General features: G+C 50.8%; 3 protein-coding genes across 4 annotated transcripts in view; 2 read left to right on the forward strand and 1 right to left on the reverse strand.

Moving 5' to 3' along the window:
• The window catches only part of LOC131728725 (mitogen-activated protein kinase 7-like), a 2,302-nt gene extending 2,281 nt beyond the window's left edge, over window positions 1-21 (forward strand). Inside the window, exon 3 of the mRNA XM_059019726.1 lies at window positions 14-21. Coding sequence (XP_058875709.1) covers window positions 14-21 — 8 coding nt within the window. The remainder of the gene's footprint in view (window positions 1-13) is intronic.
• A 177-nt stretch (window positions 22-198) lies between these two features.
• On the forward strand, window positions 199-7,619 carry LOC131728726 (mitogen-activated protein kinase 7-like). The gene is given in 12 exon segments (XM_059019727.1): window positions 199-303; window positions 305-664; window positions 1,099-1,149; window positions 1,151-1,357; window positions 2,158-2,657; window positions 4,359-4,460; window positions 4,462-5,023; window positions 5,273-5,581; window positions 6,451-6,486; window positions 6,488-6,579; window positions 7,261-7,361; window positions 7,364-7,619. Coding segments are annotated over 12 exon segments (2,445 nt in total). The 5' UTR covers window positions 199-228; the 3' UTR covers window positions 7,414-7,619.
• Window positions 7,620-8,337: 718 nt separating this feature from the next.
• LOC131728724 (serine protease 27-like) overlaps window positions 8,338-12,500 on the reverse strand; it is a 7,126-nt gene continuing 2,963 nt past the window's right edge. For both annotated transcript variants that reach the window (XM_059019717.1, XM_059019716.1), the window contains 5 exons: window positions 12,079-12,105; window positions 11,133-11,295; window positions 10,305-10,576; window positions 9,941-10,110; window positions 8,338-9,488 (listed from right to left, as the gene is read on the reverse strand). In XM_059019717.1, coding sequence (XP_058875700.1) covers window positions 9,231-9,488; window positions 9,941-10,110; window positions 10,305-10,576; window positions 11,133-11,295; window positions 12,079-12,105 — 890 coding nt within the window. In that variant the 3' untranslated portion in view covers window positions 8,338-9,230. The remainder of the gene's footprint in view (window positions 9,489-9,940; window positions 10,111-10,304; window positions 10,577-11,132; window positions 11,296-12,078; window positions 12,106-12,500) is intronic.

The raw sequence follows: 12,500 nt of genomic DNA on the forward strand, positions 1-12,500 counted from the left end.
TCCCGTTGCACAGCAGTTTGATCCATTCCTGGTTTCACTTGGAGTTTAATAATCAGACACACCTGAGCTTGTTAGCTAGACACACTGGGGCTGATCAAGCTGGTAGTAAAACCTGGACTGGATGACACTGCTGTGCAACACTGAGGGCTGCATTTAACAAAAACTAAATTCCCCCCCCCCCATCCCCATCCCCAATCCCCGCCCCTCAGGTACGTGGTCCTGGATCTCATGGAAAGCGACCTGCACCAGATCATCCACTCCCAGCAGCCCCTGAGCCACGAGCACGCCCGCTACTTCCTGTACCCAACTCTTGAGAGGCCTCAAATACATCCACTCCGCCAACGTGATCCACCGCGACCTCAAACCCTCCAACCTGCTGGTCAACGAAAACTGTGAGCTGAAGATTGGGGACTTCGGCATGGCCAGGGGCCTGTGCACGCAGCCGGACGAATTCAAGTACTTCATGACCGAGTACGTGGCCACCAGGTGGTACCGAGCCCCGGAACTGATGCTGTCTCTGCACAAGTACACCCAGGCGATCGACATGTGGTCCGTTGGGTGTATATTTGCGGAGATGCTGGGTAGGCGACAGCTTTTCCCCGGGAAGAATTACATCCATCAGCTGCAGCTCATCATGTCCGTGTTGGGAACCCCCTCTGACGAGGTCCGTGAGTCCGCAGCGCGTTTCCGTTGATCAGACCAGGGCTGGGAATCAGACTCCGCTGCACAGCAGTGTGATCCAGTCCCTGGTTTCACTAGGAGTTTAATAATCAGACACACCTGAGCTTGTTAGCTAGACACACTGGGGGCTGATCAAGCTGGTAGTAAAACCTGGAATGGGTGACACTGCTGTGCAATAGGAGTCTGATTCCCATCCCTGAATTTTGCAGTTATTAAATCAACTAAATAAATTGTAAAGGTGGGGGAAGGACGGCATTTTTTTTTAAAAAATCAACGAGTCAACAAACTGATTTATTTAATACCAGCCGACAAATATTTCTTGAAGGCAGGTAGGCGCGTGTTGTTCTGCGCTGTGATTGGCTCTCTCCGTGTCGTTCCGCGCTGTGATTGGCTCCCTCCTTGTCCCCCGGGTTCCAGGTGATCCTGTCGATCGGAGCAGAGAGGGTGCGTTCCTACATCCAGAGCATCCCCCTCCCGGGACCCCCTGCCCTGGGACCAGGTCTTCAAGGGGGCAGACAGCGCCGCTCTGGACCTGCTGGACCACATGCTGAAGTTTGACCCTGCGGAGCGTGTCTCTGTAGCTCAGGCGCTGTGCCACCCCTTCCTGAGCAAGTACCATGACCCGGAGGATGAGCCCGGCTGTGTGCCCGCCTTCGACTTCCACTTCGACAAGCAGGTGCGGCTCCCTCGTTCCGGAAAGCCAAGCTGAGTCTTAAAGGATCCCTCTCTCTCCCATCTCTCTGACCTCCCCTCTCTCTGTCCTCTTTCCTCGCTCTCCCCTCTCCCATCTCTCTGACCTCCCATCTCCCTCATCTCCCATCTCCCCCTCTCTATGTCCTCTATCCCCTCTCTCCTGTCTCTCTGTCCTCTCTCCCATCTCTCTGTCCTCTCTCATCTCCCCCTTGCTCTGTCCTCTCTTCTCTCTGTCCTCTCTCATCTCCCCTCTCTCTGTCCTCTCTCCCCTCTCTCTGTCCTCTCTCCCCTCTCTCTGTCCTCTCTCTTCTCTCTGTCCTCTCTCATCTCCCCCTCGCTCTGTCCTCTCTCATCTCCCCCTCCCTGTCCTCTCTCCTCTCTCCCTGTCCTCTCTCCCCCCTCTCTGTCCTCTCTCCTCTCCCTGTCCTCTCTCATCTCCCCCTCTCTCTGTCCTCTCCCCCCTCTCTCTGTCCTCTCTCATCTCCCCCTCTCTGTCCTCTCTCCCGTCTCTGTCCTCTCTCTGTCCCCCCTCTCCCAGAGAGTGTAAAATAAACGAGGAACCCCATTAAATTCTCTGTTTATTTTAATGCATCATTTGCACAACATATTTCTGATGCATTTTATCATGTTTAAATTGTGCTGCATTAACCCATTCGAAATGCATTCAATATATTTCACGCAGCGTACGTTTTTTATTCGAAGGTGCGGCTATCTGTCCCAGCAGTAAAGATTATAGATGCAATTACGACCTGATTGATTCCCTTTCTCTCTGAACCCGTACAGGTGTTGACTAAAGACCAGATCAAATCAGCTATCTTAGAAGAGATCGAGGATTTCCACCAGAAAAAGAGAAGGCATACACCGGCGAATCAACTTCAAGCCTTTCCTAAGGCCCGCCCCCAGCAGCCAGCCTCAGACTCAGCAAGCCACGCCCCTCCAGCCCCTGCCGGTTGCCATGACGTCGACATGCCCAGCGCCAGTTCGGATTGCGGCCAGTTGGAAACCATCGATTTGACTTCACCAGCAGGGGAGGAGGAGGAGGAGGGGCCTGAGCTGGCCACTGCCGGCGTTCCGGCTCCGCCCCCTGTCCCGGTTCAGGTTCCGGCTCCTCCCCCGGGTTCCGGGGTCTCCAGGCAACCCCCCGAAGAGGCGGAGCAGCAGAGGGGCAAAGCTGTGAAGGCAGAAACAGACCCCGCCCCTAAAAGGGAGGGCGCGATTTCTGACGACACAAAAGCAGCACTCAAGGCAGCTCTACTGAAGTCTGCACTGCGGCAGAAAATTAAAGTAGCGGCTGATATTTTTTTTAAATCAATTTTCTTCTTTCTTTTCTAGTTTCTATTATTTATGTATTTATTTAGTACGTGATTTATGATAATATGGTTGATTTATGATCCATTTTATTAGTCTTTTTCCTCGTTTCTGTTATCTGTTTTTTTGTTATGATTTAGTCAGATTTTTATTTTTAACCCTGAAATGTAAATATGATGCCTACTTATATTTATTTATCACTTTAAAAAAAATCAATTTTCTTTTAAATAAACGATTCCTGTTAATTTTCCTCCTCCTCTCCTCATCTCCCCTCCCTCCTCCTCTCCTCTCCCTCCTCCTCCTCTCCTGTCTCTCCTCTCTCCCCTCCCTCCTCCTTTCCCCTCTCTCCTCTCCTGTCTCACCTCTCTCCTCTCCTCTCTCCCTCCTCCTCTCCTCTCTCCCTCCTCCTCTCCTCTCTCCCTCCTCCTCTCCTCTCTCCCCTCCCTCCTCTCCTCTTCTCCCTCCTCCTCCTCTCCTGTCTCTCCTCTCCCTCCTCCTTTCCCTCTCTCCACTCCTGTCTCTCCCCTCCCTCCTCCTCTCCTCTTCTCCCTCCTCCTCTCCTCTCTCTCCTCTCCCCCTCCTTTCCCCTCTCTCCTCTCCTGTCTCACCTCTCTCCTCTCCTCTCTCCCTCCTCCTCTCCTCTCTCCCTCCTCCTCTCCTCTCTCCCTCCTCCTCTCCTCTCTCCCCTCCCTCCTCTCCTCTTCTCCCTCCTCCTCCTCTCCTGTCTCTCCTCTCCCTCCTCCTTTCCCCTCTCTCCACTCCTGTCTCTCCCCTCCTCCTCCTCTCCTCTTCTCCCTCCTCCTCTCCTCTCTCTCCTCTCCCCCTCCTTTCCCCTCTCTCCTCTCCCTGTCTCACCTCTCTCCTCTCCTCTCTCCCTCCTCCTCTCCTCTCTCCCTCCTCCTCTCCTCTCTCCCTCCTCCTCTCCTCTCTCCCCTCCCTCCTCTCCTCTTCTCCCCTCCTCCTCCTCTCCTGTCTCTCCTCTCCCTCCTCCTTTCCCCTCTCTCCACTCCTGTCTCTCCCCTCCCTCCTCCTCTCCTCTTCTCCCTCCTCCTCTCCTCTCTCTCCTCTCCCCCTCCTTTCCCCTCTCTCCACTCCTGTCTCTCCTCTCTCTCCCCCTCCCTCCTCCTCTCCTCTTCTCCCTCCTCCTCTCCTCTCTCTCCTCTCCCCCTCCTTCCCCTCTCCACTCCTGTCTCTCCTCTCTCCCCTCCCTCCTCTCCTCTTCTCCCTCCTCCTCCTCTCTCTCCTCTCCCCCTCCTCTCCTCTTCTCCCTCCTCCTCTCCTGTCTCTCCTCTCCCTCCTCCTTTCCCTCTCTCCACTCCTGTCTCTCTCCTCTCTCGCCCCTCCCTCCTCCTCCTCTCTCTCTCTCTCCTCTCTCGCCCCTCCCTCCTCCTCCTCTCTCCCTCCTCCTCTCCTCTCTCTCCTCTCCCCCTCCTTTCCCCTCTCTCCACTCCTGTCTCTCTCCTCTCTCGCCCCTCCCCTCCTCCTCCTCTCTCTCTCTCTCCTCTCTCGCCCCTCCCTCCTCCTCCTCTCTCCCTCCTCCTCTCCTCTCTCTCCTCTCCCCCTCCTTTCCCCTCTCTCCACTCCTGTCTCTCTCTCTCGCCTCCTCTCTCCCTCTCTCCCCCTCCCCTCTCTCTTCTCTCACAGACAATGCCGGGGGTCCTTCTGGGGGAACTCACAGACGGAGGCGTCGTTGCAGGGGGGGTGCTGGGGCCTGGAGGCTGTTGCATTGTGGGGGGAGGAGGAGGAGGAGGAGGAACCCTGGGGGGGGCGAGTGGACCCCCGCAAGCCGGTCACAGCCCAGGAGCGCCAGCGAGAGAGAGAGGAGAAGAGGCGCAGGAGGCAGGAGCGAGCGAGGGAGCGGGAGAGGAGGCAGAAGGAGAGGGAGAGGAAGGAGGGCGGGGGGAGGAGGGCAGGAGGGGACAGCCTGGGGGGTGTGATCCTGAGCGAGGACGACAGGAACCTGCTGGAACGCTGGCGCAAGATGATGGACGGCAGCAGCCGAGAGCAAGGGGGCGGGGCCAAGGAACCCAAGGGGGCGGCGGCTGCCCCTCCCAGCAACCCGCAGGCCACGCCCACTCCGGTATCGGCCAATCAGGAGCTCCTGGAGCTGCAGGGATTGCTAGGCAACGGGGTTCTGTTGGCGAAACCAGCTAGGCTCAGCGTTATGGGCTTCCAGGAGAAGCTGCCAACAGCAGCAGGCCCCGGGTTAAGCCTGGGGGCTGGAGTTTCGACGCTGCCCATGACCAGCGCACTGAACTCAGGGCAGCCCGGCCACCGTGCAGCCCCCCGAACCTCCGACCCAGAATCTGGTACACTATTTTCCCTCCCAAGCTCCGCAGAGTAATTTTCTCAACCAGGCAGCCCAGCCAGGCCCGGTTCTGGCTCCCGGTACCAGGCGCCTGTTCTGAAAACGGATCTGACAAAGTTCCACAGCCGTCCGAATTCCAACGCAACCCCCCGCTTTTTGCCCCCAGTTTCACCCCCCTGCCAGCCTGGGCCAGGACCCCCCCCCAGCAGCCCAATCTGATCGGGCCCCCCCAAAACAGACCCCAGATCGAGACTTTCGGGGCGCCTCCAACTCCCACCGTAACCCAGCAGGGGCAGCTCAACCTGGGCATGTTTACTGGGGAAAAACCCCAGGCTTGGCAGCGAGGGAAGGCCTGGGGTTGGGAAACGCGGTTGGGACGGGGTTTTTGAACCGGCAACGCCCCTAAATTTCCCCCCCCGGGGTTCTCCAGCACACCCCAGGCCTCGGTTAAGCTCTCCCAGCCTCACGCCAACGCCGGCTCCTTGCTGGGGCCTCAACAGCGCCACCTGTTGGCTGTTTTCCTCGACAGACGTGCCCCACGCCAGCTCTCCAGACATCCACACCGTCACGCTGCAGCTGTCCAAGTCACAGGTGAGGAGGTCAGCAGCGCGATCCAGTCCTGGTTTCACTAGGAGTTTAATAATCAGACACACCTGAGCTTGTTAGCTAGACACACTGGGGGGCTGATCAAGCTGGTAGTAAAACCTGGAATGGATCACACTGCTGTGCAACAGGAGTCCGATTCCCATCCCTGCAATAATGATGCTGACGACGGGCACAGAAAAAATCTAAATTATGCGTTATCTCAGTAGCAAAATAACAAAAGTATTGTGCAGCTGTATTCGGTTCTTTTATACTGGATATCAAAATACTAGCATAAGTTTTTAAAAAAAACAAAACAATTCTTTCTAAATTCCAAGATTGAAATAAAGGCACATCAGCTCTTTCAGTCGGTCTTCCGAAAGAGAACACCTCAGATCGGGCAGGACACAGATAAAATGGGAATCGGCCTCATAATTCTTGTTTTGGTATTTTCGTGGCGTTCCGGTACTTTCAGATTCAGGACCGCGGTGATCATAAGAAGTTAAGGGTGGATGAAATACAGTATAAAGTAACCGAGACCTTGAAGCACAAAAAACACAGGCATGTAAAGATCTTCCGAGTTAGTTTTTTTAATTCCCTTTCGATTTTAAATTACAAGAACAGTATTGTAAATTTTCTGGTTTTCCCAAGAAATAAAAAAGTATTTTTTTTTTAAAGTTGAAATGTTAATAAATATATTCAATAATTACACACACAGTCTTTATACCAGAGGCTGTGGTTTGTAGACTTTCATAGACTTCATTTCAGTGGGGCTTCGTCTGGGACCCTCAAATGCTACTGAATTCTACGGAAGGCCGGTTTCTAGAGCGGACGGATGTTTTTTTTTACTGGTGTTGTTATTTTTTGTTCTTCGGCAGGTTGAAGACTTGCTGCCCCCCGTTTTCTCGGTGACCCCCCAAAGGCAGCGGGCGAGGGTACGGAGTGGGGTTCGATCTGGAAGAATTCCTCAACCAGTCCTTCGAAATGGTCTCAGAGAATCGAGACAGGTGAAGCACTCCCTATCTCACTCTCTCAGTCCCTACCTCACTCCCTCTCCCTACCTCTCTCGCTCTCTCTGTCCCTACCTGACTCACTCTCTCTCTCCCTATCTCCCCTCTCTTAATCCCTACCTCTCTCGCTCTCTCTCAGCCTACCTGACTCTCTCTCTCTCTCTCTCTCCCTCTCTTAATCCCTACCTCTCTCGCTCTCTCTGTCCCTACCTGACTCTCTCTCTCTCTCCCTATCTCCCTGTCTTAATCCCTACCTCTCTCGCTCTCATCTTTCTACCAACCTCTCTTTCACTCACTCTCTACCTGACTAGTCAGAGAACTACAGAGTGAACTGCTGTTGACAACAGGGATGGGAATCAGACTCCCGCTGCACAGCAGTGTGATCCAGTCCTGGTTCGCTAGAAGTTTAATAATCAGACACACCTGAGCTTGTTAGCTAGACACACTGGGGGCTGATCAAGCTGGTAGTAAAACCTGGAATGGATCACACTGCTGTGCAACAGGAGTCGGTTTACATATATAGAAATGGCTGTATAAATGTAGAACCTATATTATAAGACACACCCTGAGGTACAGGGAGAGGGAGGAGGGTCTGTCATACAAAGAGGGCAAGAGAATGAAACATGATTAGAGGGAAGACACGTGACACTCACTATTATTCTCTCTCTCTCTACCTAGCCATTCTGACTCCGCCCCTCTCTCCGCCTCCCTGCTTGCTGATTGGCTGGAAGTGCACAGAATGAATCCGGCCGACATGGAATCTCTGCAACAGGAACTGCAGCTGGCTCTCCCATGATCCTCTCTGATATTCCAGATCTCCAAGACTCCTGATTGGGCCGCAGCAGGGAAGAGGGCGGGGCTTTTTCAGAACTTTCAAACCATGCTGAATGAATGAATTAACGAATGACTGATTAAGTGAATACGCCAACTATAAAATAGCGATATTCTCTTTGTTTGTTTTATAAGTAAGGACAGAATCATGACATTGAAAAATATACTGTACTAACTTGTAATAAAGTTCCAATTAATTCAATTGATTCACTGTTTTGAACAGAACTGGTTTTGTACAAACCTAGCCATCTTTAAAATCCATTCTCTCACCTCTTATTAGCTTTATTAACATGATCACCGGCCCCTCCCTTTAAAGGAGCGCTGACCATCTTTAAAATCCATTCTCTCACCTCTTATTAGCTTTATTAACATGATCACCGGCTCTCCCTTTAAAGGAGCGCTGACCATCTTTAAAATCCATTCTCTCACCTCTTATTAGCTTTATTAACATGATCACCGACCCCTCCCTTTAAAGGAGCGCTGACCATCTTTAAAATCCATTCTCTCACCTCTTATTAGCTTTATTAACAGGATCACCGGCCCCTCCCTTTAAAGGAGCGCTGACCATCTTTAAAATCCATTCTCTCACCTCTTATTAGCTTTATTAACAGGATCACCGGCCCCTCCCTTTAAAGGAGCGCTGACCATCTTTAAAATCCATTTTCTCACCTCTTATTAGCTTTATTAACAGGATCACCGGCCCCTCCCTTTAAAGGAGCGCTGACCATCTTTAAAATCCATTCTCTCACCTCTTATTAGCTTTATTAACAGGATCACTGGCCCCAGGTTACCTAGACACACTGGGGGCTCATCAAGCTGGTAGTAAAACCTGGAATGGGTGACACTGCTAAACATTCTTCTGCTTGGTTTTGAAGGGAAATTCAACGAGAAATGTTTTTAAAAAAATGTGTTCCAGTCAAAATGTTTGCATCAAATTTATTTATTTTTTTCATTTTCTTTTTTTTTAATCTTGATCCGAAACCTTCATACATTTTAAACCACATTTTAAAAATAGAATAAAATCTAAAAAAATTTAAAACTCTAACTAGAATTAAAAAAAAAACTTCATTTACTAAATACTGAGTAGCGAGTTATCATGTGCTACATTGATTGGTTTGTTGAGTGAATCTTGTGATATTGCAGATAAGTCATCCATAACTTCAAAAAAACTAGAAGAAAGTGAATCAAGCAGACCAGCGTTTGGGCTCTAGTGCCTTCATCAGCGTTACTGAAACTAAACTGAGTCAAGCAGACCAGCGTTTGGGCTCTAGTGCCTTCATCAGCGTTATTGAAACTAAACTGAGTCAAGCAGACCAGCGTTTGGGCTCTAGTGCCTTCATCAGCGTTATTGAAACTAAACTGAGTCAAGCAGACCAGCGTTTGGGGCTCTAGTGCCTTCATCAGTGTTACTGAAACTAAACTGAGTCAAGCAGACCAGCGTTTGGGCTCTAGTGCCTTCATCAGTGTAATGTGTGTGTGTGAGAGATATTGCAAGTCTCTGTTTCTTCTCCTGTTTGTTTCTTTAGTGGATATTGTGATACAATCGGCAACTACAACACCGTGTGATTTGAAACGTTAGTCCAAAAATTTCTTCTAGTTTTTTCAGAGGGATGGGAATCAGACTCCTATTGCACAGCAGTGTGATCCATTCCAGGTTTTACTACCAGCTTGATCAGCCCCCAGTGTGTCTAAGCAACAAGCTCAGGTGTGTCTGATTATTAAACTCCTAGTGAAACCAGGGAATGGATCACACTGCTGTGCAAAGGGAGTCTTACTTCAATCCCATCCTCCCTGTGGGATTCTGGGAGTGCTGTCTCTTATCTCAGCAGGGCTACAAGGAGCAGGGAGAGAACAGCATTGAGGCAGACTGACAGAGAGCAGGCCAGTGAGTTCTGTGCTCCCCCGTAGAGCTCTAGGGTTGGTACGGTCTGCTTGATCCAGTCGCTGTAGGCTGGTAGGTAGACATACACCCCCGGGCGGTTCGGATCGCCACAGCCGTCGCCCCAGGAAACGATCCCAGCCTGAACCCAAGTGCCGTTAATCATGGTGCACACTAGGGGACCCCCAGAGTCACCCTGAAACGAGAGGAGAGAGAGAGAGAGAGAGAGAGAGAGAGAGAGAAAGAGAGACATTAAAAGATATGTTTTCTCTGTCTTTATATATTTTAGTTGTTTATGCCGCATGTATGTGCTTTGGCAAACCTTTTATATATATATTTTGTCATGCCAATAAAGCCAATTTGAATTTGAGAGAGAGAGAGAGAGAGAGAGAGAGGCAGACAGAGGTTTTCAGTAACCCCTCCAGCATGTTCGGAGTTGAGTTAATATTTATTTTTAAAGCAGTTAAATTATACAAAGTAAAGTACAGTGGAAGCCCTCTCTCTCTCTCTCTCTCTCTCTCTCTCTCTCTTTCATTAAATAAAACAAAAAATGATCATTCTGTCTCTCATATATATTTATATTGGTAGCAGTAAAACCTGGAATGGGTGACACTGCTGTACAATAGGAGTCTTATTCCCAGCCCTCACCTGACAGGCGTCCTTCTGCCCTTGCTGGAACCCGGCACAGATCATGTCACTCAGGATGTTGCTGGGCGTGGGGTGCAGGTTTGTCGGCACTTGGTACATCTGGTAACACGAGGACTGACTGATTATCGGCAACTGCAGTTCCTGCAGATTGCCAGGAGAGGGCAGCGACACTGAGAAAAGAAAATAATAATAATAATAATAATAATAATAATAATAATAATAATAAAAACACAAAATAAAGACAGGGTGTTCATTTCCTTCTGGTTTATTGGTGCGCTTGACATTTACAAAAAGATCTTCTATATAGACAAAATCTTCTATAGACACAAGCTGGTCAACATAGCATTTCGGCCGTTCCACTCACCCGACGAACCCACGTTGCCCCACCCTGTTACCCAGCATTCCATGCCCTCTGGGAACAGCACAGCGGAGGTAGGCAGGCAGACTGGCTGGATGTAGTCAGTGAAGGCCACGGCGGAGCTGAGCTGCACCAGGGCGATGTCAAACCCCGTGTGGGGGTCTTGGTAACTGGGGTGCACGAGGACCTGGCTGATCTTGCGACTCTGCTCATACAGGTTGAAACCGTTGAGCGCGTAACGCCCGATGTAGATCCGGTAGGTAGAAACTGCCGAGGGCCTGAGAGGGGAGAGGAGGGGAGGAGAAGAGAGGAGAGGAGAGGAGAGAGGAGGAGAGGAGGAAAGGAGGGGAGGAGGGGAGGAGAGGAGAGGAGAAAGGTGGGGAGGGGAGGAGAGGAGGGGAGGAGAGGGGAGGGGAGGAGAGGAGGGGAGGAGAGGGGAGGAGAGGAGGGGAGGAGAGGAGGAAAGGAGAGGAGAGAGGAGGGGAGGAGAGGAGAGGAGAGAAGGAGAGGGGAGGAGAGGAGAGGAGAGGGGAAAGGAGGGGAGGAGAGGGGGGAGGAGAGGAGGAGAGGAGAGGAGAGAGGGGAGAGGAGAGGAGAGAGGGGAGAGGAGAGGAGAGAGGGGAGAGGAGAGGAGGAGAGGGGGTTAGAACACACTGTGTACGGGAAGCAGTGACACACACACACACACACACACACACACACACAGACGGGCAGACACACGCACACAGAGACAGAGACAGAGACAGACACACACAGACAGACAGATACAGTGACAGTGTCAGATAGACAGACACACAGAGACACACACACAGACAGAGTGACAGACAGACTCACGTTGGGAAGCAGTGGGCTGCAGAGAGCACCCAGTTTTCGTTGAGCAGAGACCCACCGCAGACGTGTTCCCCGTTGTCCTGGAGATCCACCTGCCAGGGCCACGCCCCCACCTTCGAGTCGGCCCCGCCCATAATGCGGCTGGAAATCACTCTGCGGCCACACGCTGCAGGGGGAGAAAGGGAGAGGTTAGGAGGGCAGTGAGGTCATCATAGTGAGAAAGGGAGAGGTTAGGAGGGCAGTGAGGTCATCATAGTGAGAAAGGGAGAGGTTAGGAGGGCAGTGAGGTCATCATAGGGAGAAAGGGAGAGGAGGGCAGTGAGGTCATCATAGGGAGAAAGGGAGAGGTTAGGAGGGCAGTGAGGTCATCATAGAGGTTAATACATTGTCTTCAGTGTAAATTCAATGGCAAACGTTTCCACTAGAAGTCTCTCAGCGTCTTCAGTGTAAATTCAATGGCAAACGTTTCCACTAGAAGTCTTTCTCTGCATCTTCAGTGTGAATTCAACAGCAAACGTTTCCACTAGAAGTCTTTCTCAGCGTCTTCAGTGTAAATTCAACGGCAAACGTTTCCACTAGAAGTCTTTCTCAGCGCCTTCAGTGTAAATTCAACGGCAAACGTTTCCACTAGAAGTCTTTCTCAGCGTCTTCAGTGTAAATTCAATGGCAAACGTTTCCACTAGAAGTCTTTCTCAGCGTCTTCAGTGTAAATTCAATGGCAAACGTTTCCACTAGAAGTCTTTCTCAGCGTCTTCAGTGTAAATTCAATGGCAAACGTTTCCACTAGAAGTCTTTCTCAGCGTCTTCAGTGTAAATTCAATGAGATAAACATTCAGTAATTGCAAACAGACAGTAAAGAAAAAGAAAGGAAAAATAGTTCAAAGCCAGGTTGGCATTTAATGGAGAAGGAAAGCGAAACGCTGGCGGGTCGTATTTCAGTGATCCTTACCCATCTGCCCTTCACATTCCCAGAGCCCTGCAAAACAAAACAAAGAAAATTCAGACGCAACATCCAAGTCAATAATTAACACACTGGATTTGCAGTAACCAAGTACTGTATTCAGTACAGACACAGATAAGACAGGACAGTGGGCTCATTCACTCGCCTCTCATATTTCCGTTTACAGACACAGATAGATAGACAGATAGATAGACAGACAGAGAGCTAAATTCACCAGCTTCTCTTTCCTGCCTTCCTCTGGAGGCCTGGGTTGCGATTGCTCATTTAATAAGTCAACGATCTTTATGCACAGACCTAACAACGTGTCTGTCTGTCTGTCTGTCTGTCTGTCTGTCTGCCTGCCTGCGTCACACACATTTAGAAAAGTGATGGAATTCACTCAGGACCTGCTTCAGCTCACAAGCCACTGA

This window comes from Acipenser ruthenus, unplaced genomic scaffold, assembly GCF_902713425.1.
Source record: "Acipenser ruthenus unplaced genomic scaffold, fAciRut3.2 maternal haplotype, whole genome shotgun sequence".
Classification (NCBI taxonomy): domain Eukaryota; kingdom Metazoa; phylum Chordata; class Actinopteri; order Acipenseriformes; family Acipenseridae; genus Acipenser; species Acipenser ruthenus.